Source organism: Bos mutus, chromosome 5, assembly GCF_027580195.1.
Source record: "Bos mutus isolate GX-2022 chromosome 5, NWIPB_WYAK_1.1, whole genome shotgun sequence".
NCBI classification, from domain to species: Eukaryota; Metazoa; Chordata; class Mammalia; order Artiodactyla; family Bovidae; genus Bos; species Bos mutus.
This window is the reverse complement of record NC_091621.1, coordinates 83,360,313-83,385,274: the sequence shown is the minus strand read 5'-3', so window position 1 is coordinate 83,385,274 and position 24,962 is coordinate 83,360,313. Positions and strand designations below refer to the sequence as shown.

Below are 24,962 nucleotides of genomic sequence, written 5' to 3'. Positions count from 1 at the left end.
TACTGAAATCAGATTGATTATATTCTTTGCAGTCAAAGATGGAGAGGCTCTATACAGTCAGCAAAAACAAGCCCTGGAGCTGATTGTGGCTCATATCATCAGCTCTGTATTGCAAAATTTAGGCTTGAATTGAAGAAAGTAGAGAAAACTACTAGGCCATTCAGGTATGACCTTAATTAAATTCCTTATAATTTTACATGGAGATGATGAATAGATTCAAGGAATTAGATTTGGTAGACAGAGTGCCTGAAGAACTATGGACAGAGGTTCATGATATTATACAGGAGGCAGTGACCCCATCCTAAAGAAAAAGTGATACAAAAAGGCAAAATGATTGCCCAAGGAGGCTTTATAAATAGCTGAGAAAAGAGAATCAAAAAGCAAGGGAGAAAGGGAAAGATATGCCCAACTGAATGCAGAGTTCCAGAGAATAGCAAGGAGAGATAAGAAGGCCTTCTTACATGAACAATGCAAAGAAATAAAGGAAAGCAATTTATTCAAGAAAATTAGAGATACCAAGGGAACATTTCATGCAAAGATGGGCACAATAAACGACAGAAATGTTATGGGACTAATAGAAGCAGAAGATGCTAAGAAGAAGTGGGAAGAATATACGAAAGAACTGTGCAAAAAAATGTCTTAATGACCCAGATAACCACGATGGTGTGATCACTCACCTAAAGCCAGACATCCTGGAATGTGAAGTCAAGTGGGCCTTAGTATGCATTACTAAGAACAAAGCTAGTGGAGGTGATGGAATTCCAGTTGAGCTATTTCAAATCTTGAAAGATGATGCTGTGAAAGTGCTGCACTCAATATGCCAGCAAATTTGGAAAACTCATCAGTGGCCACAAGACCGGAAAAGGTCAGTTTTCATTCCAATCCCAAAGAAAGACAATGCCAAAGAATGCTCAAACTACCACACAATTGCACTCATCTCACACGCTAGTAAAGTAATGCTCAAAATTCTCCAAGCCAGGCTTCAGCAATACATGAACCGTGAACTTCCAGATGTTCAAGCTGGTTTTAGAAAAGGCAGAGGAACCAGAGATCAAATTGCCAACATCCGCTGGGTCATTGTAAAAGCAAGAGAATACCAGAAAAACATCTATTTCTGATTTATTGACTATGCCAACGCCTCTGACTGTGTGGACCACAACAAACTGTGGAAAATTCTTAGAGATGGGAATACCAGACCACCTTTCCTGTCTCCTGAGAAATCTGTATGCAGGTCAAGAAGTAATAGTTAGAACCAGACATGGAACAACAGACTGATTACAAATTGGGAAAGGAATATGTCAAGGCTGTGAATTGTTACCCTACTTGTTTAACGTCTATGCAGAGCATATCATGCAAATGCCAGGCTGGATGAAGCACAAGCTGGAATCAAGATTGCTGGGAGAAATATCAATAACCTCAGATATGCAGATGATACCACCCTTTTGGCAGAAAACAAAGAAGAACTAAAGAGCCTCTTGATGAATGTGAAAGAGGAGAGTGAAAAAAAATGGCTTAAAACCCAACATTCAGAAAATGAAGATCATGGCATCTTGTCTCATCACTTCATGGCAAATAGATGAGGCAACAATGGAAACAGTGAGAGACTTCATTTTCTTGGACTCTAAGATCACTGCAGATGGTGACTGCAGCCATGAAATTAAAAGATGCTTGCTCCTTGGAAGAAAAGCTATGACTAACCTAGAGAGCATATTAAAAAGCAGAGACGTCACTTTGCCAACAAAGGTTTGTCTAGTTAAAGCTATGGTTTTTCCAGTAATCATGTATGGATATGAGAGTTGGACTATAAAGAAAGCTGAGCACTGAAGAACTGATGCTTTTGAACTGTGGTGTGGAGAAGACTCTTAAGAGTCCCTTGGACTGCAAGGAGATCAAACCAGTCAATCCTAAGGGAAATCAACCCCGAATATTCATTGGAAGGACTGATTGTGAAGCTGAAACTCCAGTACTTTGGCCACCTGTTGCAAAGAGTTGACCCATTGGAAAAGACCCTGATGGCAGAAAAGATTGAGGACAAGAGGAGTAGTGGGCAACAGAAGATGAAATAGTTGGAAGCATCATCAACTCAATCGATGTGAGTTTGAGCAAACTCAGGGAGATAGTGAAGGACAGGGAAGCCTGGCCTGCTGCATCCGTGAGGTTGGGAAGAGTCGGACAGGACTTAGCAACTGAACTACAACATAGTTTGTTTCCTTAAGAAACAATTGGTAATCTTTGAGGGTCAATTTTTTGGTTGAAAAGTCATGAAACAAAGTAAGTTATGTATATCTGGGCTGGGTACTCCTCACTGTTCATTGCTTTGCATCTCATTTATTCTTTGAAATGGGAAATGGATGTCATAATACGCCAACTCTGGAAGAACAATTTTTATTCATGGAATACAAGGCAAATATAGTTGTTTGAATAATTATTATTAGAAAATTTCCCTTTAACAAGAAATTGTCATTCATTTACATAAAGTGAATCTAAGATGGAGCAATGACAAATTTCTTTTAAAGGTCTAGATTTTAAAAAATTGAAAAGAATTGAGAGCAGGAGAGAAGAAAACAAGTCTAGAAATGCAAGAGTAGAGGAATCCACGAATCGCCTATAAAAGGCAGATGCAGAAATCCCAACCCATACTGACAGAGTCAATGTCATGGAAGTTGCATCCAGGAATGTGGATTTTAAAAACAAGACCCCCCAGCCCCCGCCAGACTACAAATACATAGTAAAACTGTAAGAATTTTTAAAAATAAAACATAATAAAATTTAATGTGTGTATTTAGTTCTTTTTGTTGTGTTTGACTACTTCTCTCTCTTCCGTTGATTTCATACAGTAATGATTTTCTGCCATTTTGTGTCTTAGGAAAGGACTAAAGAGCACTCCAGCTGAGATATATCCGACTTTCCTGGTCATTACTTGCTCTTCATATGAAATGACTTATTATTCTGTTACAGACTAAGGAGACTCTCCTGGTGTGAGCATATTCCATATCAGAAGGGGGTTTGGCATCCCTACTGATGCCATTACTGATGCTAATCAGTAATCCTTACTGATTATCTTAAGAGGCTTCTGGAACGTGATCACTCAGGAGCAGGTAGAAGAAAACAGTCTAGAAATGACACAACACTAGGGGAATCCACAAGACCAGGAGACACACAGCAATGCAAAGAGAGATCGCAGAAGTCAGTGGAAGAGAGCATTTTAATGTAGGCTACATGGGAAAACACTAGAAAGATTTAAAGACATATTTTAACTGTAAATCATTTTTCTGTTTCTCGGTTATACAAACTGAACTATTATTTTTAAAAATCTTGGTCAGTTCTAAATAACTGCACTATTTTGTCAGTCTCTGTTCACTAGGATAAATCATATTGTGTGGCTTTGAAAGGGAAGAATTTTAGCAATTTTGTTTTAGGCTGTGAATTCACAGGAGGGAAGTTCTGACAGCAAAGCTTCAAAGATTTAATATAAGATAAACAATTCTTTTCATCAAGCTTACTATCAAATATAACAGAACTGCAGGCAGAATAATTCATTTTAATATTAAAATAAAATCAAACACAACTTCTTTAGTCTGATTACTCAAGCATGTGAAAATACTGAAGGCGAAAAAAATAAATAACAATTAGTTACAACTTGAAATGAGCAAAGAAAATGTGTTGAGAATTTATAGATAGATTTTTTTGTCATTTGCATTATAGTGTCATCTCAGTCTTCAGATAAGCCAAAGAAATAAAGTAGTCATTTAAAAGAAACTGTGAAAAATGCAAAGCATGAGAACTTTGTTGTGATGATTTTGGGAAGGTGAGAGATTGTTGTCCACATTAGAAGTAACTTAACATCCTTTTATTTAACAAAGTATTCATTGAGCACCTATGATATACTTGACCCTGCTTTAGCCCTGGGGTTATAACACTGATACAGGGCAGTGGAGGAAGGAAGTTTGGAAGTGCCAACCAACAGGGGTGTTTCCGCAATTTTATATATGGGAGTAGGAGAGGACCTCATGGGAAAAGGTGACAGTAAAAATAGCTGTTTAGCATATGTGAGATTGAACCACTGGGGAATTTGAACCACGGGCTTGGGGAAGAGCAGTCCAGGTATGCTGAGTAGTAGGTACAAATGCCCTGGGGCAGAAACATGCTTCAGTATTCAAGATATAGGAAGAAAATCATTGCAGCTGGAATGGAGTGATTTAGGGAGTCTGCCTGGGAAATCCCATGGAGAGAGGAGACTGGCAGGCTACAGTCCACAGGGTTGTAAGAGTCTGACATGACTCTGGGACTGATTACAACAGGCGTGAGGTGAAGCTGGAGAGGTCAAGGGTGGTACTTGGCTATCATTGTAAGTAGAATGAGATTCCTTCTGCAGAGGAATATAGGATTTGACTTTTATTCTCAAAGGAATATTTTGGATGCTAGGTTAGAAAAAGACTAAAAAGATATAAAGCAGCAGTCCCTAACCTTTTTGGCACCAGTGTCTGGTTTCGTGAAGACAGTTTTTCCATGGATTAGGGGGTGGGGGGATGGTTTGGGAATGATTCAACAACATTACCTTTATTGTGCACTTTATTTCTATTATTATTACATCAGCTCCACTGCAGATCATCAGGCATTAGATCCTGGAGGTTGGGAGCTCCTGATATAAAGGTAAAATCAGGGAAAGCTATTGAGAGGCAACAGCAGTAATTCAAGTGAGAATAGATGGCAGCTTGATCCAATTGTGGTAGTGGTGGTGGTAAAACACAATGGAATCCTGGCTTTATTTTGCAAGATGAAACTGAGAATTTGCTGATAAATTGGGATGTAGTTTTTGAGAGCAGTCAAAAGAACTCTAAAGATTTTAACCTGAGCAACTAGTAGGATAAGGGTGTTATTTAGAGGTGAGACAAGTTGCCAAAGAAGCAGGTTTAGGGGGAAAATAATCAGAAGTTTGACTGGATGTATGTTAAGTCGTGATGCCTATTGAATTTCTACTAGAGTTGTTGAGTAATCAGTTGTACATATAACTGGATTTTAGGGGGACTTTCAAGTTGTATTATAAATACAGAAGGAAAAGACATGTAAAGGGTATTTAAAGCTACAGGCCTGGCAATAAAAAGCGAAGAGGGACTGCCCTGGTGGTCCAGTGGTTAAGAATCTACTTCCAATGCAAGGGGCAAGGGTTTGAACCTGGGTTGGGGAACTAAGATCCCACATCTGTGAGGTGAGGCAAAGAAAATATTTTTAAAAGAGAGAAAGAGATGAGTTCCAGGGCAATGTTAAGAGATTAGGGGGCAGAGAACAACCAGGAGGAAACATGACTTCATTATTAACAACTTCCCTTTCAAGGGCATTGGCAACATATAGGCCCTAGTGGCCCTAACATGTTAGTCACTCAATTGTGTCCCCATGGACTGTAGCCTGCCAGCCTCCTCTGTCCATGGAATTCTCCAGGCAAGAATACTGGAGTGGGTGATCATGTCCTTCCATGGGATCTTTCCCACTCAGGGATTGAACCCTGGTCTCCTGTGTTGCAGGCAGATTGTTTACTGTCTGAGCCACCGGGGAATTCCAAGCAGTTTTCAAATTTTTAAAGGATTCACTGTCTCATTTTCCATTTACTCATAACTTGATCCAAATCTTAAACTCTTACTTTTACTCACTCCCCTCCTTTATGCTTTCATCACACTTGTTTTGAATATACTTATTGGTAGTACAACTTGATCGGAGTGTAAAATGCATTTTTGAAAACTGTCAAAAGTAATTTGGGGATTTCGCTAATGAATAAAATGAGTGATCAGGTTGGTTAATACTGTTTTTGATGAAACATTAGGCGTGACTGTTGAATAATATCAACAAGCTTACTGTGTGGTTTATCTGCAGATCTAAAAGCAATGTCGACAGGCATGTTCTAAAATGTCTTCAGCAATGACATTACTGAAATATATGTATAGTTTCCAAGAGGACTATTTTCAGTTGCCCATTATATGTCATATATATATATATAAATTCTGTTAAATTGATTAACACTATTTCTTAAATACTATTTCTTTATCATGTGTATTTATATAGATTCTTAAAGTCCATGAACATACATATTGCTATAAATTATATCTAACTTAATCTTCATTTCCCAGCCTAAGACTGTCTTAAACAACTGCTATTCTCAGTTAAGCTGATTAACTTACTCAGTTCAGTTCAGTTCAGTCACTCAGTCATGTCCGACTCTTTGCGACCCCATGAATTGCAGCACGCCAGGCCTCCCTGTCCATCACTAACTCCTGGAGTTCACCCAGACTCACATCCATCGAGTCAGTGATGCCATCCAGCCATCTCATCCTCTGTCGTCCCCTTCTCCTCCTGCCCCCAACCCCTCCCAGCATCAGAGTCTTTTCCAATGAGTCAACTCTTCGCATGAGGTGGCCAAAGTACTGGAGTTTCAGCTTTAGCATCAGTCCTTCCAAAGAACACCCAGGACTAATCTCCTTTAGAATGGACTGGTTGGATCTCCTTGCAGTCCAAGGGACTCTCGAGAGTCTTCTCCAGCACCACAGTTCAAAAGCATCAATTCTTCAGCACTCAGCTTTCTTCACAGTCCAATTCTAACATCCGTACATGACCACTGGAAAACCATAGCCTTGACTAGATGGACCTTTGTTGGCAAAGTAATGTCTCTGCTTTTCAATATGCTATCTAGGTTGGTCATAACTTTCCTTCCAAGGAGTAAGCATCCTTTAATTTCATGGCTACAATCACCATCTTCAGTGATTTTGGAGCCCCCAAAAATAAAGTCTGACACTGTTTCCACTGTTTCCCCATCTATTTCCCATGAAGTGATGGGACCAGATGCCATGATCTTCGTTTTCTGAATGTTGAGCTTTAAGCCCACTTTTTCACTCTTCTCTTTCACTTTCATCAAGAGGCTTTTTAGTTCCTCTTCACTTTCTGCCATAAGGGTGATGTCATCTGCATATCTGAGGTTATTGATATTTCTCCCGGCAATCTTGATTCCAGCTTGTGCTTCTTCCAGCCCAGCGTTTCTCATGATGCCCTCTGCATATAACTTAAATAAGCTAAAGCAATTGAAAATAATTATTTTTAAAGAGTAAAAGTTCTACAAAGCACATTTAATAATATTTGCCCAGTTCTTATAAAAATTGCTGATTGCAAACAACACAGATTTACAGACAGGCATCTTTGGATGTCTGGCTAATACTAAATTTATAAAGGATGTATTCCCTGAAAATTATGCCAAATATTTTTCAGTGAACAAATATTTATCAAGTGCTAGTATGTTCCAGATGCACATCATGTTGAGAAGAGTTTGCTCCTTTAAGTCCATCCAAGTGCATCCTTAGAGATTTATATGCACAAAGGAGAGAGCCGAAGTAGTGCTTCTGACTTGCCACATTAGTGGATTCTCCGGGGAGTTTTGCCATGTGGAGGATCCATTTTGCTAGGCTAGTGGAAGACCAGAGAAGCTAGTGAGGCTTAGTGTTACCCTTGCCACTTACTGCATCCAGATTCAGACGTTTAACCAATTAAAGGTGACTCAGATATTCAAGCTGGATTTAGAAAAGTCAGAGGAATCAGAGATCAAATTGTCAACATCTTGTTGGATCATAGAAAAAGCAAGAGAGTTCCAGAAAAACATTTACTTCTGTTTCATTGACTATGCTAAAGTTTTTGATTGTGTGGATCACAACAAACTGTGGAAAATTTTTAGAGATGGGAATACCAGACCACCTGACCTGCCTCCTGAGAAGCCTGTAGGCAGGTCAAGAAGCAACAGTTAGAACCCGGCATGAAACAACGGATTGGTTCCAAATTGGGAAAGGAGTACGTCAAAGTTGTATATTGTCACCTTGCTTGTTTAACTTCTCTGAAGAGTACATTATGAGAAATGCCAGGCTGGGATGAAGCACAAGCTGGAATCAAGATTGCAGGGGGAAATATCAATAACCTCAGATATGCAGATGACACCACCCTTACGGCAGAAAGTGAAGAGGAACTAAAGAGCCTCTTGATGAAAGTGAAAGAAGAGAGTGAATAAGTTGGCTTAAAGCTCAACATTCAGAAAACTAAGATCATGGCATCTGGTCCCATCACTCCATGGCAAATAGATGGGGAAACAGTGGAAACAATGAGAAACTGTTTTCTTGGGCTCCAAAATCACTGCAGATGGTGACTGTGGCCATGAAACTAAAAGCTGCTTGCTCCTTGGAAGAAAAGCTATCACAAACCTAGACAGCATATTAAAAAGCCGAGATGTTACTTTGCCAACAAAGGTCCATCTAGACAAATCAAGGTTTTTCCAGTAGTCATGTATGGATATGAGAGTTGGATGATAAAGAAAGCTGAGAGCTGAAGAATTGATGGTTTTGAACTGTGGTTTGGAGAAGACTCTTGAGAGTCCCTTGAACTGCAAGGAGATCCAACCAGTCAATCCTAAAGGAAGTCAGTCCTGAATATTCACTGGAAGGACTGGTGCTAAATCTCCAATCCTTTGGCCACCTGATGTGAAGAACTGACTCACTGGAAAAGACCTTGGTGCTGGGAAAGATTGAAGGCAGGAGGATAAGGGGATGACAGAGAGTGAGATGGTTGGATGGCATCACCGACTCAATGGACATGAGTTTGAGCAAGCTCTGGGAGTTGGTGATGGACAGGGAACCCTGGCGTGCTGCACTCCATAGGGTTGCAAAGAGTCGGGCATGACTGAGAGACTAACTGTGACACAGAAGGCTCCCTCTCTTAATGACATGATCCATTTGCCATCCTTGGAGAAGGAAATGGCAACCCACTCTAGTATTCTTGCCTGGAGAATCCTGTGGACAGAGGAGCCTGGCGGGCTGCCATCCATGGGGTTGTACAGTTGGATAGGACTAAAGTGACTTAGCAGCAGCAATTGCCATCCTGGTCTCTCTGACTTGACCCATCTTCAGGGAGTAATGGGGTATAATAGAGCAGTTTTTGGTTTTCCTTAGAGGCTAACTACCATTCTTGGTTCTGGGGATGCAAAGATGGGGGGTCCCTGTTATTGGAAAAATTATTACTTTTTGAGGGAAGAAAAACATCTTTGAGCAATTATATCAGAATATGATAAGTGTTCAAAGCACTAAATGGGAATCTGTGAGAAAATTACTTCTCTGGCTTCACATAGAAGGTGTTGGCACTGTTCAAAGAGATGAGTCAGCCTTCCATGAAGCTTAGCTTGATGAGACAGATGTAAACTGTTGGGACTTTTTTTTTTTTTCTTCTTCTTTTCCTTCTTTTGGTTCTCAATATTCTAGCTATGCTGGACTTGACTTGTTCTGACAGTTCACTTTGAAAAAAGTCTGACTTTCATTTTAGGACTTTACCTGTGAAATATGTTATAGCCTTTCCAGCAAGGATCACCATTATCCTGTACACTGAGCATACTGAATACTGTAATTGGCTCATTGTTCCTCACTGATACTTGGTGGCTGGCCCCATTCCTCTCACAAGTGTTGACATTAATTGCTTAAAGGAAGAAAGTTATTTCTAAATGTAGGTTTACATGTTTCTTATTAGATAAGAGAAACTCACGATGTTTTTCATGTGCTTCACAAGTATGGTCAGCTTCGCGTCTTTGTAGGATATGGCTAACTGCACTTTAGGCTTCTTGTCAGCAAACTTCTCACCTGATGAAAGAGTAGAATTTCAGTGAGTTAAATTGGAAGTGGCTGATCATGGGATGGGGGCTTCCCAGGTGGCTCAGTGGTAATGAATGCGCCTGCTTACATAGGAGACGCGGGTTTGATCCCTGGGTGGGGAAGATCCCCTGGAAGAGGAAATGGGAACCCACTCCAGTATTCTTGCCTGGGAAATCTCATGTACAGAGGAGCCTGGTGATCTACAGTCCATGGGGCTGCAAAGAGTTGGACGTGACTGAGCATGACCACATGATACACTGAACATTCAAAGACTAAAACTAAAATATACTCCATATATTTACCTCGTCTCTTCCTTTCCAGTTCCATGGCACCTAGTTCAGATACATATGGATCTTTTGCCTAAATTGCTAGAACACTCTCTTGCCCATCCCCAGAACCCAAATGTAACCCATATTGTACACAATTACCAGTATAATCTTCCTAGGGCAACTTTTATAAAATTACCCTTTCAATCAAAGTACTGTTCATAGCTTTCCATTGCTTATGAAAAAAATTCTGAATTTCTCGGCTTCATATTGTTGCTTCTTATTGAATCCATGTTTGTTTTATTTCCCATTAATATTATTTCATACTGCAGTCCATATGCTCAGTTCTACAGACATGCTCTGCTATTTGCTTCCAGACATTGCTCATATTATTCCCTTTATTTGAAATGATCTCTTTTCACTATTACTGGCTGTTGAATTTTTACCTCTCCACAAAGCCGAATTAAAATGCAAAATAGTTTCTGTGGTCACCTCCCTCTGAATTTCACTAGCACAGCCCTTATCACTTATTATTTATATTTTAATTATTACCTTACCTGTCTCAATTTGCTTAGTAGATTACAATCTCCCTTAAGGCTTACTTTTTTCCCTCTTTCCCCAAAGGATATGTAAATCAGCACTTGCTCCATAAGTTGCACTAAACGTCTATTTAATGACAAAAGTAAACCTCAATTTTCTTTTCAAGTTATATAATAGCATTCCAACATTAAAATGAAGGCTTTAGTTTTTTAATTAAAAATTTCCAGTTTATAGCCCAAGGATTAAATATAATTCACAGTTTTCTAATATTTCCCTTGGTAATCACTGGTTGTATGTTCTCTGAGGGAATTCAGAGAGAAGAAATTTATTAATAATAAGAAATTTGGCAATGTCTTGTGGGCTTATTGGGGTCTAGGTTGTTTTCTGATAGTCAATCTTAGCTCTCTGGCCCTAACGTTTGAATATTAAAGCTGAGTGGTATGTTTCCTCTCCCAAAGTCTTTTACATGTTTATTAGAATTGCACACATTGTAAACAGGTGTATTAATTATTAATAGTTTTCATGTTAATGTGGATTATTGACATTGAAATAATTAAAATTGACATCGAGTGTTTCTTACCACTAAAATGACAATTATGTAGATAAATAAAGAATTCTTCCTAAGAATATCTTGATTACAGTGATAGAGTGATACTGTGAGTCTGAGATACTATGAGGTAATTCTGACTGTATTACATGGGTAAACTGCATTTCATGATTAAAAAATGTAGCTGAACTTTTGGTATGAGGATGCTAAAAAATGCTGATACTTTCTGATGAACAATGAACATTATTTTTGAATTAAAGAGTGAAAGGATTATTAGACACATTAATAAGAAACTTAATGTGTTGAATTAGAGGAGCATTAATTCAAAGATAGGAAATTAATATAAATTTATGGATGAGTGTCTAAATGATAGCCATACAACTGTTACTTGAATTGACAAGAGGATCAGTTCAGTTCAGTTCAGTTGCTCAGTCGTGTCCGACTTTGCGACCCCATGGACTGCAGCACGCCAGGTTTCCCTGTCCATCACCAACTCCCGGAATGTACTCAAATTTATGTCCATCGAGTTGATGATGCCATCCAACCATCTCATGCAAGATTAGTAACCAGAGTATCCATCAAAACACGTCAGAGTTTAGAACCCACTGGAAATGCCAGCCACTAGGAAGTCACCAACTCAATGGACATGAGTTTGAGCAAACCCAAGAAGCTAGTGAAGGACGGGGAAGCCTGGTGTGCCGTAGTCCGTGGTGTTGCGAAGAGTCAGATACGACTAAGCGACTAAACAACTGCAACACAGGAAGTCCTTGTAGTCAGTGTAAGAATAGTCGAGGTGCTTAGTATTTCTAGAATTCTTATCATATGCCAATGGTGGGCTCAGAGTTTCACGTACGTAACTCACTAACTCCTCACAGTAAATCTATAAAGTTTATGTTTACTTCCATTTTACACCTGAGGAAATTGAAGTGTTTGGTCCAAGCTTATGCAGACAATTAATGATATCTGGTCAAATGATCTCTACAGCCTGTTTTTTTTTTTTTTGGTGTGATTATATGTACATAAAATAAAATAGAATTACAGCCTGTTTTTGAATATCATGCGGTAAAGGGTAGATGAAGAGTCTGTAAACTAAGGGGAAAGACTTTAAATGAACAGCCCAGAGAGGGAGGCTTTTTTTTTTTTTTTGACTACAGGGCATAGGAGATCTTGGTCCCCCTACCAGGGATCGAACCTGCGCCCCTGGCATTGAAAGCTCAGAGTCCTAACCACTGGACCATCAGAAATCCTGAGAGAGATTTGAGAATAGCTTCAGATGGACAAGAAGATGCTAGAATATTTTGATTTTTCTGTCTCAAGTTATTCTGGGGGAATCTCATCATGCTTAATCTAACCATTTATAGTAACCCCAAGAACTGTTAAAATAATGTTGATCCAAAGAATGACCATGTTGAAATGCTTGAATGCATGCCATACAGTAGATAATACAGGGCTTATTATGCATAATGTGTACATTCATGTTAAAAATGGCATTTCAAAATTTAACTTCCTTTCAGCTGATAATATATTCATATGATTCAAAAGTGAAAATGCATTTTCAAAGTACACAGTAAAAAGTCTTTCTCCTGTTCCTAATACCTATCCAGCCAGTTCTCCAATTATTATTTTATTAGTTTTGCAAGTATTCCTCCAGAGGGACACATATTTTTCCAGAATTTCTCCATTTAAGTAAATATGAATAAGTATTTTTATTCTTCCCCCTTTTCCTCAAAAAGAATAGCATATTTACTCTTCTGCACAACCATCTTGGAGATACTTTCATATCAATAATACAAAGCTTCTTTATTTTTAAATATACTTTCAGAATATTCCATCATGAGGAAATACCATAATTTATTTAACAATTTACCCACTGATGGGCAAGTCGGTTGTTTCCAATGCTTTCCAGCTGTTACAAACCATGCTGCATTAAATAGCTTTGTATGTGTATTATTTTGTACCCCTGTACAAGTGTTATAGGATAAATTTCAACAGCAGAATTTCGGGGTCAATGGGTATTGGTATTTGTAATTTTGGTAAATTCGCCAAATTGCCTTCCATGAAGGTTGTACCAATTTGCATTACCACCAACAGTGTATGAGTACTTGCTGATTCATAACCAAGCTTGTTAATTAAGTTTTTGAATTTTTGCTGATCTGATGAGTTAAAACAGGGTCAGTGTAGCTGTAATTTGCATTTTTCTTACGAGTGACATTGAGGATTCTTTCATTTCATTAAGAGCCACTTGCATTCTGTTTTTGTTTTCTGAAGGTTTGGATTTATTTATTTATTTATTATTGTATTCTTTACACTGTTTTATATTTGGTCATTTTTGAAAACCAATTTATAGGAGATGGTAACATGTTAAATACTTGCAAATATTTCACCCATTTTGTCACTTATCTTCACTTTTTTGAACTTTGCTACAGTGTCTTATATCATGCAGAATTGTTACAGCTTCTGAATTTATCATTGTCGTTCAGTTGCTCAGTTGTGTCTGACTCTTTTTGACCTCATGGACTGCAGCATGCTAGGCTTCCTGTCCTTCATCATCTTCCGAAGCTTGCTCAAATCATGTCCATTGAGTCGGTGATGCCATCCAACCATCTCGTCCTCTATCATCCCCTTCTCCTCCTGCCTTCAATCTTTCCTCACATCAGGGTCTTTTCCAATGAGTTGGCTCTTTGTATCAGGTGGCCAAAGTAATGGAGCTTCAGCTTCAACATCAGTCCTTCCAATGAATATTCAGGATTGATTTCCTTCAGGATTGTCTGGTTTGATCTCTGTGCAGTCCAAGGGACTCTTACGAGTCTTCTCCAACACCACAGTTCTAAAGCATCAATTCATTGGCACTCAGCTGTCACAGCTATAGCAGCTCATCCCAAGATTAAAAAGAATTTTTCCATGTTTTCTTTGTCATATATATGATTTCATTATTTACATTTAAAGTCTTTCATTCACTTGGTATTTTTCCTGGCATATGGTATGAAGTATACTATGCCAACATTCTTTGTTTTCTCTTACTGGTTTGGGCACCTATTAAATTCCTGAATATATTTGACTCTATGGACATTCTATTATATTTTACTTGCTCCTCTACTTATGCACTGACATCACACCATTTTAATTATTGAGACTTTTAATGTGTTTTTGTATCAGATAAGGCAACCTCACCTCTTTGTTTTGCTAAGTTTTCCTGATTTTTCTTTGTTTATTTTTGTTTATAAACTGTAGAATTAGCTCATGTTGTTAAAAATAAATCTTCTGGAGATCAATCAAGATGGTGGGGTAAGGGGATGTAGAGCGTACCTCCCCTCAAGAACATATCAGAAAATACATCTAAATGTGGGACAAATTTCACTAGAAATTGGCAGAAGGACTCCTATACAATCAAGGCTATAAGAAAGATATACATGTAATCAGGTAGGAAGGAAAGAAAAGAGATTGAGTTGGGATCTTTGCTCCTGGGAGAGACTCAGAGGAAAAGGGAGAATTCATTGGAAGACACCTGCCCTGGGGAGTGAGCAGTGAGAGCTGTGGGTTGGGCACCCCAGTCCTGTAAGAAGCGCCCCCTTGGCTGGCTGGGGGACCACTGGAACTAGTAGGGGAGCTGTGAGAAGCCTGGATTCTGCTCCTGAGGAGCACATGCACACTGGCTTGCCCCCAGGACGGGCAGAAGGAGGTGGTCAAGTGGCCGCTTGGTTTCCCACAACCACCTTGGTGCATGTCCCAGCCCCAGTTGAGTGAATATTCCAGCCCCATTCACTCTTCATATCACAGTGTGGTGTTGGATCTAGGGCAGCTATTACTGAGGAGAAGACATAACTTAGGGATCCAGAGACTACCCAGACCCAGGGCAAGTCTTGTGGGGTGGCAGTGGCCATGGTTGGTGCTTACTCAAGCTGCGCATCAGAAGCAGCCCAGAGCTCTGATAGCAGCCCTTCCACCGCAGCTCCAGTACATGCTGAGTATCCATGTGGGGCCCTGCCTGCCCTGTGGTGTGGCTCCACAGTGGAAAGGAGGGTGGTGGAGGCTGGGGGCAGTGACTGACTGTGAAGGATGAAGAATACTTGGACCTCAGGCTGCAACTGAGCTAAGGGACACACTTGCAGGTGCTTGCACAGGCAGTGTGGCGCAGAAAGCTTGGACCTCTGCTATGGTTGACACAAGCTGATAGCTTGCATGGGCCCCCTTGCTTCAATACTCCCCAACTCTGGGGCATAGGTTCCAGTGTGGGGATAGGGGAAAATCCACCCTTAAAGGTACCTGTGGGTTTTCCTTGGTGGCTAAATGGTAAAGAATCTGCCTGCTAATGCAGCAGACATGGGTTTGATCTCTGATCCAGGAAGATCCCACATGCCGCAGAGCAACTAAGCCTGTGCGCCACAACTACTGAGCCTGTGTGCTGCAACTACTGAGGCCCTTGCACCCTGAAACCTGTGCTCCACAAGAGAAGCCACTGCAAAGAGAAGCCCGCATACCGCAGCAAGAGAGTAACCCTGCTTGCCGTGACTAGAGAAAAGCCCGAGCAACAAGGAAGACCCAGCAAAGCCAAAAATAAATAAATAAAACTATTTTAAAAAGGAACTTGCCATTTTTTAGCACTTGACTCCAGCTCCAGCCCTTCCATTTCCAGTTTCACTCCCTACCAAGGGGGTAGCTGTCATCACACCCTGACTAAAGATGTGATTTGCACCCATGTCAAATCCAGCTCTCCCATTAAAGCCCTGAGTGTGTGCGGTCTGAATAGGGATGTTCCCACATAAGAACACCCCTTCAAGACTGCAACAGGCAACTGTTTCACACTAAGTTCATGGAGTCAGAGAAAGTTAAGCGAAATGAAAAGACAGAGGAAATGCTCTCAGTTGAAAGAGCAAGAGAAAACCCTTGAAAAAGCAGATAATGAAACAGAAATAAAGAATTCAAAGCACTGGCAGTCAAAATGTTAATTGAATTAGGGTAAAGAATAGATGAATACAGTGGAAAATTTACAAAGAACTAGAAAATATAAAAAAGACTCAATCAGAAATGAAGAATTCAATAGCCTAAATAAATAACATACTAGAAGGAATGAATAGTAGATTGATACAGAAGAAAGTATGAATGATCAATGAAACCAGGAGTTAGTTTTTTGAAAAGATAAAATTGATAAACATTTATCCAGGCTCACCAAGAAGAAAAGAAAGAGGACCCAAATAAAATGAGAACTGAAAGAGAAGATACCATAGAGATACATACTGATACCATAGAGATACAAAAAAAAAAAAAAAATAAAATACTACCATAAGTCAGATGCCAATTAATTGGATAACCTAAAAGAAATGGACAGATTTCTGGAAACATACAGCATGTCAAGATTGAGTCAAGAAAAATAGATAATTTGAACAAACCAATCACCAGTGGTGAAACTGCATTTGTAATTTAAAAACTCCCAGCAAACGAGAGTTCAGGACTGGATGACTACACAGGGGAATTTTACAAAACATATAAAGAAGGACTAATGCCTATCTTTCTCAAACTATTCCAAAAAATTGAAGAGGACAGAAACTCTCAAGTTTATTTTACTAGGCCACCCTGATACCAAAACCGGACAAAGACACTACAATAAAATAAAATTACAGGCTAATTTCTATGATGACTATATATGTAAAAATCCTTAATAACAGAAAAGTGAATTTAACAATATATAAAAAGGATCATTCACCATGATCAAGCTGGTTTTATTCCAGGGACACAAAGATGGTTCAATACTGACAAATCCATCGATGTGAAATACCATATTAGCAAAAGGAAGGATAATCCTTACATGAGCATCTTAATAGATGCAGAAAAAAACATTTCACAAAATGCAACATTTATTCATGATAAAAACTCTCATCAAAGTGAATACACAGGGAACGTATCTCAATATATCTTCTTGCTCAGTTGTGTCTGACTCTTTGTGACCTCATGGACTGTAGCCCGCCAGGCTCCTCTGTCCATGGGATTTCCCAGACAAGAATACTGGAGTGGATTGCCATTTCCTCCTCCAGGGGATCTTCCCAACCCAGGAATTGAACCCTCTCTTCCAACTCCTGCATTGGCAGATGGATTCTTTACCAAATGCACCATCTGGGAAGCCCACGTATCTTCTTGGACATAATAAAATTCATTTAGGACATGCTGACAACTAATATCATATTCAATGGTGAAAAGCTTTGTTCTAACTCATATATTTACTTTTACCTTTATCCATTTTTTTTTTTTTTTTGTCTTCCTTTGGTTTGTTTTTTGGCTTTTATTCTAATTATTCCAATTTCCCTCTGAGCGCTGCTTTATCTTTCTCTTGTAGTTTTATGAGATGTGGTTTTTCATTATTGCTATTCTTTGTAAGTTTTGTAATTTTGATTTGTAAGTCCTTTGACCCAAAAGTTGTTCAAGAGAACTTAATTTTTTAAACCTTCAAACTTAAGTATCTTTTAGTTTTATGAATTTTTCCATGGGTGTCTCACTGTATTGTCTCATGATCAGGGAATATTTCTTAGGCAATTTCTACTTTTGAGGATTTATTGAAATTAATTTCCTTTGTGACTTACTATATAATCTGTTTTCATGAATATTCCATGGGCTCTTGAAAAGAAGATATATTCTCTATTTTCAGAATAAGAGTTTGGTATAAATTACAGTTTGCCTTATTAATGTTACTATTTAGTTTTTCTATGTATAGCTTATTTTTTCTACTCAATCTTTCAAAAGTCAAGAGAAGTAAATTAGAATATCCTATTACTGGTTTGTTTTTGTATGTTTCTCCTTGTATGTTCCACAATTTCCATAATTTTATACATGTTGCAGCAGTTGCTTATATCTTTATTGAGAATTGTACTTGTTATAGTCTAAAGTTCTATTCAAGTCTTCTGGGACTAAATTGCATTTGTTTTTATATATGCTTGTGACTTTTGATTTCCATGTTCTTGCCTTGCCTAATATGTGTGTGCTCAGTTGCTCAGTTGTGTCCAATTCTTTGGTGACTCCATGGACTACAGCCCACCAGGCTCCTCAGTCCATGGAATTTTCCAGGCAAGAAGACTGGAGTGGGTTGACATTTCCTACTCAGGGAATGTTCCTCACCCAGGGACTGAACCCATGTTTACTTCGTCTCCTGTAGTGGCAGGAGGCTTCTTTACCACTGAGCCACCTAGGAAGCCCATTGCCTAATATACCTATGCCTATATTTCAATTTTCAGTCTTCTAAAATCATTTTGCTTTAGGTGTATTTTTACATTAAATATAGTTAGGATTTTCCCTTTCACTCCTATAGGAATTTTCTTAATAGAGTTATATTTATTGATATATAGTTTTTCTCTTCATTCTTATTTTTATTGATATAATATATTCTCTCTTTGTTCTTATTAAATTAGTAAAGAAATAGCCCGCGCCGCCGCTGCACTCACTGGCTGGTCCCGTGCGGGCGCCGGGCTCCCGCCGCAGGAGACGACCACTAGGGCCGGGGCCACCACTTTAGCCCAGCCCCGCCCCGGCCGGAGCCCCCTGCTCTGTCGGGCGATGAATTGTCACGACGAAGCGCTAGGGGTGCAGCGCCACGCCAGCGAGGAGGAGCTCAAGAAGGCCTATCGGAAGCTGGCCCAGAAAGGGCACCCGGATAAAAATCTGGATGATGCCGCAGAAGCAGCTGAACAATTTAAACTAATCCAAGCGGCGTATAATGTGTTGAGCGACCCTCAGGAAAGCACGTGGTGCAATAATCATAGAGAAGCTCTGGTGAAAGGTGGACGTGATGCAGAATATCAAGATGACAGCTTAGACTTGCTTCACTATTTCACTGTGACCTGCTACCCTGGTTATGGCGATGATGAAAAGGGCTTTTACATGGTGCGCCGTAATGACTCTGAAATGACTGCAAAGGAAGAACTAGAATCTGCTTTAGAAGAGGACATGGAAGATTTCCCAACTTTTGGAGACTCCCAGAGTGACTATGATATGGTAGTCCACCATTCTATGCTTACCGGCAGAGTTTCTGCACTCAGAACTTTGCTTGGAAAGAAGAGTATGATACACAGCAGGCTTCAAACGGCTGGGAGAAACGAGCCATGGAAAAAGAAAACAAACGAAAAAGTGAGGAAAAGCGAGGAAAGGGGAGGAAGGAGAATGAACTTGTCCGTCAGCAGGTCGCTTTCATCCATAAAAAGGATAGAAGAGTGCAGGCTCATCGAAAGCTTGTGGAAGAACAAAATGCAGAGAAGGCAAGGAAAGCGGAGGCAATGAGGTGGCAGCAGAAGCTAAAACAGGCCAAGCTGGCAGAGCAGTACAGAGAGCAGAGCTGGATGGCAGTGGCTGACTTGGGGAAGGAGCTCAGGGAGATGGAGGCGCAGTATGAAAAGCAGTTTGGAAATGGATTGGGTGAAGATGAAGCGGAAGAACTGGAGCTCAGAGACGGATAGGATGGTAAAGACAGAGACGAGGCCGAGGACACAGAACTTTATGATGGCCTTTACTGCCCCGCGTGTGATAAGTCTTTCAAGACTGAAAAGGCTCTGAGGAATCATGAAAAATCAAAGAAGCATCGGGAAATGGCTGCCTTATTAAAACAACAGTTGGAGGAGGAGGAAGCAAATTTTTCAGGACCTCAAACTGGTGAAAACAGTCTGAATGTCAATTCCTAGGAAGAAATGGAGGAGGCGCCAAAACAAAAGCTTTCTAAAAAACAGAAGAAAAAGAAACAGAAACCAGCACAGAACTGTGATGATAATTTCCATGAAAATGGAACTGGAGAAGGAGTAAAGCTTGACCCGGAAGATACCAACCTAAATGAAAACAATGCCAGAGAATTGGAAGATAGTCTCCAAGAAAATGTTGGGGTCACAGAGACTGTGGAACTGTGCGATGACCCAAAAACTGAGGCTAAAAGGGTTTCTAAACCCAAAGGAAAGAAAGCCAAAGATACTAAAAAGTCTGTCAGAGTACCTGCTGAACCACAGACAATGAGTGATGTGCTTATCAGCTGTACAACCTGCCACAGTGAATTTCCATCCCGAAATAAACTTTTTGATCATCCAAAGGCCATCAGTCAAAGAGCACCTTCATCCTTAACATCTTTAAACAGTGTAACAAATAGTTGAAACAAAAAAGAGAGACTTAAAAATAGAAATTCTGCCAATGCTTTTTCCTTTCAATTGTCTCTAGATTTTGAAACCAAAAACTGAAGTGAAATTATCTAGAGTTAAAATTTCAGTGATCTGCAAGATCTGCAAGAATGATCTTGTGGAAGATTATTTTTTATCTTGTAAAAACATTTTTAAAAATATATATATTTTTAAACATGTCATTAGTGACTGAATTCTACTTTTGCCATCTGAAATTGACTTGAATATCTCAAAACAGGTAAATATTGTAAAGTATGCATTCTTGACTTTTGTTGGCTCATGTGGACAGAAATGTACAGGAGAATTAAATTAACACATAAAAAAAGAAATATAACTTTTAACAATGATTTTTAAAGAAAGTCTTTCACAAAGTAATTTGCTTTATGTACTTATGATATTTATAGAAGTTTTAATTTTTGTTCTAGTGGTTATTTTATTTAATATTCTTAGATTTTTATTTCTTTTGACAATATTTCTTTCCTAATAGAAGCAAAGATAAAATTAGTGTGATGATCTTTCTCATCTACTTTGATCTACCACCCAATTACATTCAATGTTGTGATCTTTCTCAGTGTTTTTCTAATACTAATATTACATATGCTAAAATTTTTTATTGCTTGATTTGCTACACTTTAAGTGATATCTTCTGACACAGAGCTATTAGACATGAAGTAATTAGAGAAAGTTTTTTCTCATCTTTGTTTCATCTTTTCCTTCCTATATCAGCCACAGCAACAGTCTAAAATAATCTAATTACATGAGATTATATGAGATGCTATAGCAAAGTGTATATTTTAAAGCTTTCCAACCCCATGGACTGTAGGTGGCCAAGCTCCTCTGTACATGGGATTCTCCAGGCAAGAATACTGAAGTGGGTTGGCAGTCCCTTCTGCAGGGGATCAAACCCAGGTCTCCCATACTGTAGGTAAATTCTTGACTGTCTGAACCGTCTTCCCACCAGGGAAGCCTAATCTAAAATAATCTTCTAATTAAAAACATGAGATCATATGATATATTGTAGCAAAATGTATATTTCAAAGCTTTCAGTGGAAAATTTAAAAAACAATACAAGTATTTATTTACAGACAATCATAACTAGCCCTTCATCTCTTGTCCTTCCATATCAGTAAAATTTAAATTCAAAACCTGAGTAACATGGACTTCCCCAGTGGCTCAGTGGTAAAGAAGCCACCTGCCAATGGTGTAGACTTGGGTTTGATCCCCGGGTTGAGAAGATCTCCTGGAATAGGAAATGGCAAACCACTCCGGTATTCTTGCCTGGGAAATCCCACAGACTGAGGAGACTGGCGGCTACAGTCCAGGGAGGTCACAACAAGTTGGCCATGACTGAGCGACTGAGCACGCTTGCATGAGTAACATACTTCAACCTATGGACAATTGGTCTGGGCTTTGCCAGAACAAGCAGCTAGAACATTAACCAGAGAGACCTTGCCATAGAGACTGTGTGGCTTCCTTTTAAATTAACATCTCAAAGGGAAAGTAGTGATGTAAGGTAATGATTGAAAGCTCCTCTTTGTAATCATTTATAATTATCAATGGCATCTAAACATGCTCATTAATTCATCCTCTTAACTCTGGCAACTGTTGTCTTTGATCAAGTTCTAGCCCATTACCTACATTATTATTTCTGTATTGTGACAAAAATCTATCTTCTGTGTATCAGAGCTGCGTACTGGTGGAAGGTGGATAATTTTTATTTTTGTAAAAGTATTATTTGGCATGGTGGCTGTATTAATTTGTGAGGAGTACAGAGAGTCTGTCATAAGAGAATTAACGAATACACAAGATAAAATTCAGCAACTTTCTGGTTAGTGCCTTGGTTGAGTCTGGTGTCTATAATATTAAACATGATAATTTACAGATTTTTTTTTCCCCCTGGTGATACTTCAGGAGAATTCTAGTGGTTGGGAAGCTTTGAATTCCTTGTGCTGGGATTTTTCCACTTAAAATGGTGAGTGTGAGAGAAGGAGCTTAAATTTGGATTTTGGTGTCTTCTCTACTGTCCTTTTATTGTCAGTTATTTATTCAGGAATTCTTTATGGACTATCTAGAGGAGACAAGGCACGTTGCTCAGCACTGGGTTTACACTGGTAAGCCAGATACACATGGCTTGTGTCTTCATGGATTTTTAGTCTGCAAAGAAGCACATAGCATAGTTATCATTGCAATATGTGTTTTGAGGGAAAAAAAACATTATATAGGTCTATATAGTAAAGGCAATTGAGATGAGATCTGAAGGATGCAGATAATGATGGGGAAGGTGGAACAGGAATCAAGAAATCTAGGCAGAGAAAATTGATCTGTGAGGTACTGAGGGTCTTGTCTTAGTTGAAGAATTGGAAAAAGACAAGAGTCAAGATTGGGAAGGACCTGATATTTGACTTTTAAGGGAAATTGGTGGGTACCAGATTCTGCTGAGATACAGCTGGAGAATTCTGATCTTTTTCCAAATTGCTGGGCCAGCCGCATACATAATGTGTGGGAGTCATTGAAATAAAAATGCAAGATGAAAATTCACAGTTCTTTTCCCCAAAAAACTTTTTATTAAGAATTTCAAGTTAGTGACAACAGAATATTAAACCAAGTATAGGATTGTTCTAAGTACTGTACTTTGTACGACTGCATAGGTTACAAGCCCAGGAAGTTGGCTCTGCCTAAATTAGGCAATGCAAAGCCAAGGAAAAGGGATAAGTAGAGGAGAGAGTATACTTGGTTGGCACTTCCTGTTGTTCTACCAAGGCATGTTTAGTTAGTGAGTAACTGGAGAAGGCGATGGCACCCCACTCCAGTACTCTTGCCTGGAAAATCCCATGGATGGAGGAGCCTGGTAGGCTGCAGTCCATGGGGTTGCGAAGAGTCAGACACGACTGAGTGACTTCACTTTCACTTTTCACTTTCATACATTGGAGAAGGAAATGGCAATCCACTCCAGTGTTCTTGCCTGGAGAATCCCAGGGACAGGGGAGCCTGGTGGGCTGCCGTCTATGGGGTCGCACAGAGTCGGACACAACTGAATCAACTTAGCAGCAGCAGCAACGGCAGAGGTGGGACTACAAATGATTACTAATATGATCTTTGCAAGTCTTGTGCCTAGATACATAGGTGTCCAGATGTGCTGTGCTAAGTCACTTCAATCCACTCTCAGTTCGTTAGTAGGGGTAGTAAAATGGTACAGTCTGGGATTTTTGCTTCAGGTCATCCTATTTAACCATTACTTTAATACACTGAATAAATTTATCATCTAATTATTTAACAATTCAAAGTTTCAAATGACTGACAAGAAGTGTCCTTAGTAGTGTGCTTCTTTTTTGGAATCAACTGATATTCTGTGACAAAAGTATTCAGAATTCAGAATAAGAAAGAGGAAATAATTTAAAGAATACAAAAAGGAACAACTTCCTGCTAATCCTTCTTTGTTTCAGTGATTTGCATATCCTGCTTAGAATATGCAGTCCTGCTGTTGTAACATAAAATATCGAGAACCAAAACTTTTGTCCATTATCACTGACAAAAAAGTCTTAAGTATTATATGATGTAGTAAGAAGAAAGCAAACCAAAAAAACAAAAAGAATTCTGAAACAACCATTTTAGTTTTTGTAATAAGAACCCTACTTTTTTTGTATGCATGTATATTAAAACACTTTATAGACAAATAATAATCACCAAAATTGAAAACTTGATAGTGACCCATAGTTTATGTTTTGAAAGAATTTTCTTTGAGGGCTTTAATGACAAAATAGAGGCCAACCTAGTAGCTTTTTTTTTTAAGTTAACTTCTCTAGAAATTGGCTACTTTCTTATTATTTGTTTTTTTAATCTGGTTAACTCAAGTTTACAAATAATGATTGTTAAAAATCTATTCAATTAATACTGTTTTTTAGAGAATATTTATAAATTATGACAGTCAGTTCACTTTAGTCACTTAGTCCTGTCTGACTCTTTGCCACCCCATGGACTGCAGCACGCCAGGCCTCCCAGTCCATCACCAACTCCTGGAGTTTATTCAAACTCATGTCCACTGAGTTGGTGATACCATCCAACCATCTCATCCTCTGTCGTCACCTTCTCCTCCTGCCTTCAGTCTTTCCCAGCATCAGGGTCTTTTCCAGTGTGTAAGCTCTTCACATCAGGTGGCCAAAGTATTGAAGTTTCAGCTTCAACATCAGTCCTTCCAATGAACACTCAGGACTGATCTCCTTTAGGATGGACTGGTTGGATCACCTTGCAGTCCAAGGGACTCTCAAGAGTCTTCTCCAACACCATAGTTCAAAAGCATCAATTCTTCGGCGATCAGCTTTCTTTACAGTCCAACTATCACATCCATACACGACTACTGGGAAAACCATAGCCTTGACTAGACGGACCTTTGTTGGCAAAGTAATGTCTCTGCTTTTGAATATGCTGTCTAGGTTGGTCATAACTTTCCTTCCAAGGAGTAAGCATCTTTTAATTTCATGGATGCAGTCACCATCTACAGTGACTTTGCAGCCCCCAAAAATAAAGTCTGTCAATGCTTCCCCATCTATTTGCCATGAAGTGATGGGACCAGATGCTATGATCTTAGTTTTCCGAACATTGAGCTTTAAGCCAGCTTTTTCACTCTCCTTTTTCACTGTCATCAAGAGGCTCTTTAGTTCTTCTTCACTTTCTGCCGTGAGGGTGGTGTCATCTGCGTATCTGACGTTATTGATATTTGTCCTGGCAATCTTGATTCTAGCTTGTGGTTCATTCAGCCCAGCATGTCTAATGATGTTTTCTGCATAGAAGGTAAATAAGCAGGGTGAAAATA

General features: G+C 39.2%; 1 protein-coding gene and 1 pseudogene across 1 annotated transcript in view; one reads left to right on the top strand and one right to left on the bottom strand.

Annotated features, from left to right (window-relative positions):
- PIK3C2G (phosphatidylinositol-4-phosphate 3-kinase catalytic subunit type 2 gamma) overlaps positions 1 to 24,962 on the bottom strand; it is a 474,611-nt gene that overhangs the window by 26,106 nt on the left and 423,543 nt on the right. The window contains exon 31 of the mRNA XM_070370044.1: positions 9,556 to 9,650. Coding sequence (XP_070226145.1) covers positions 9,556 to 9,650 — 95 coding nt within the window. The remainder of the gene's footprint in view (positions 1 to 9,555; positions 9,651 to 24,962) is intronic.
- LOC102274586 (dnaJ homolog subfamily C member 21 pseudogene) lies at positions 18,555 to 20,212 on the top strand (annotated as a pseudogene).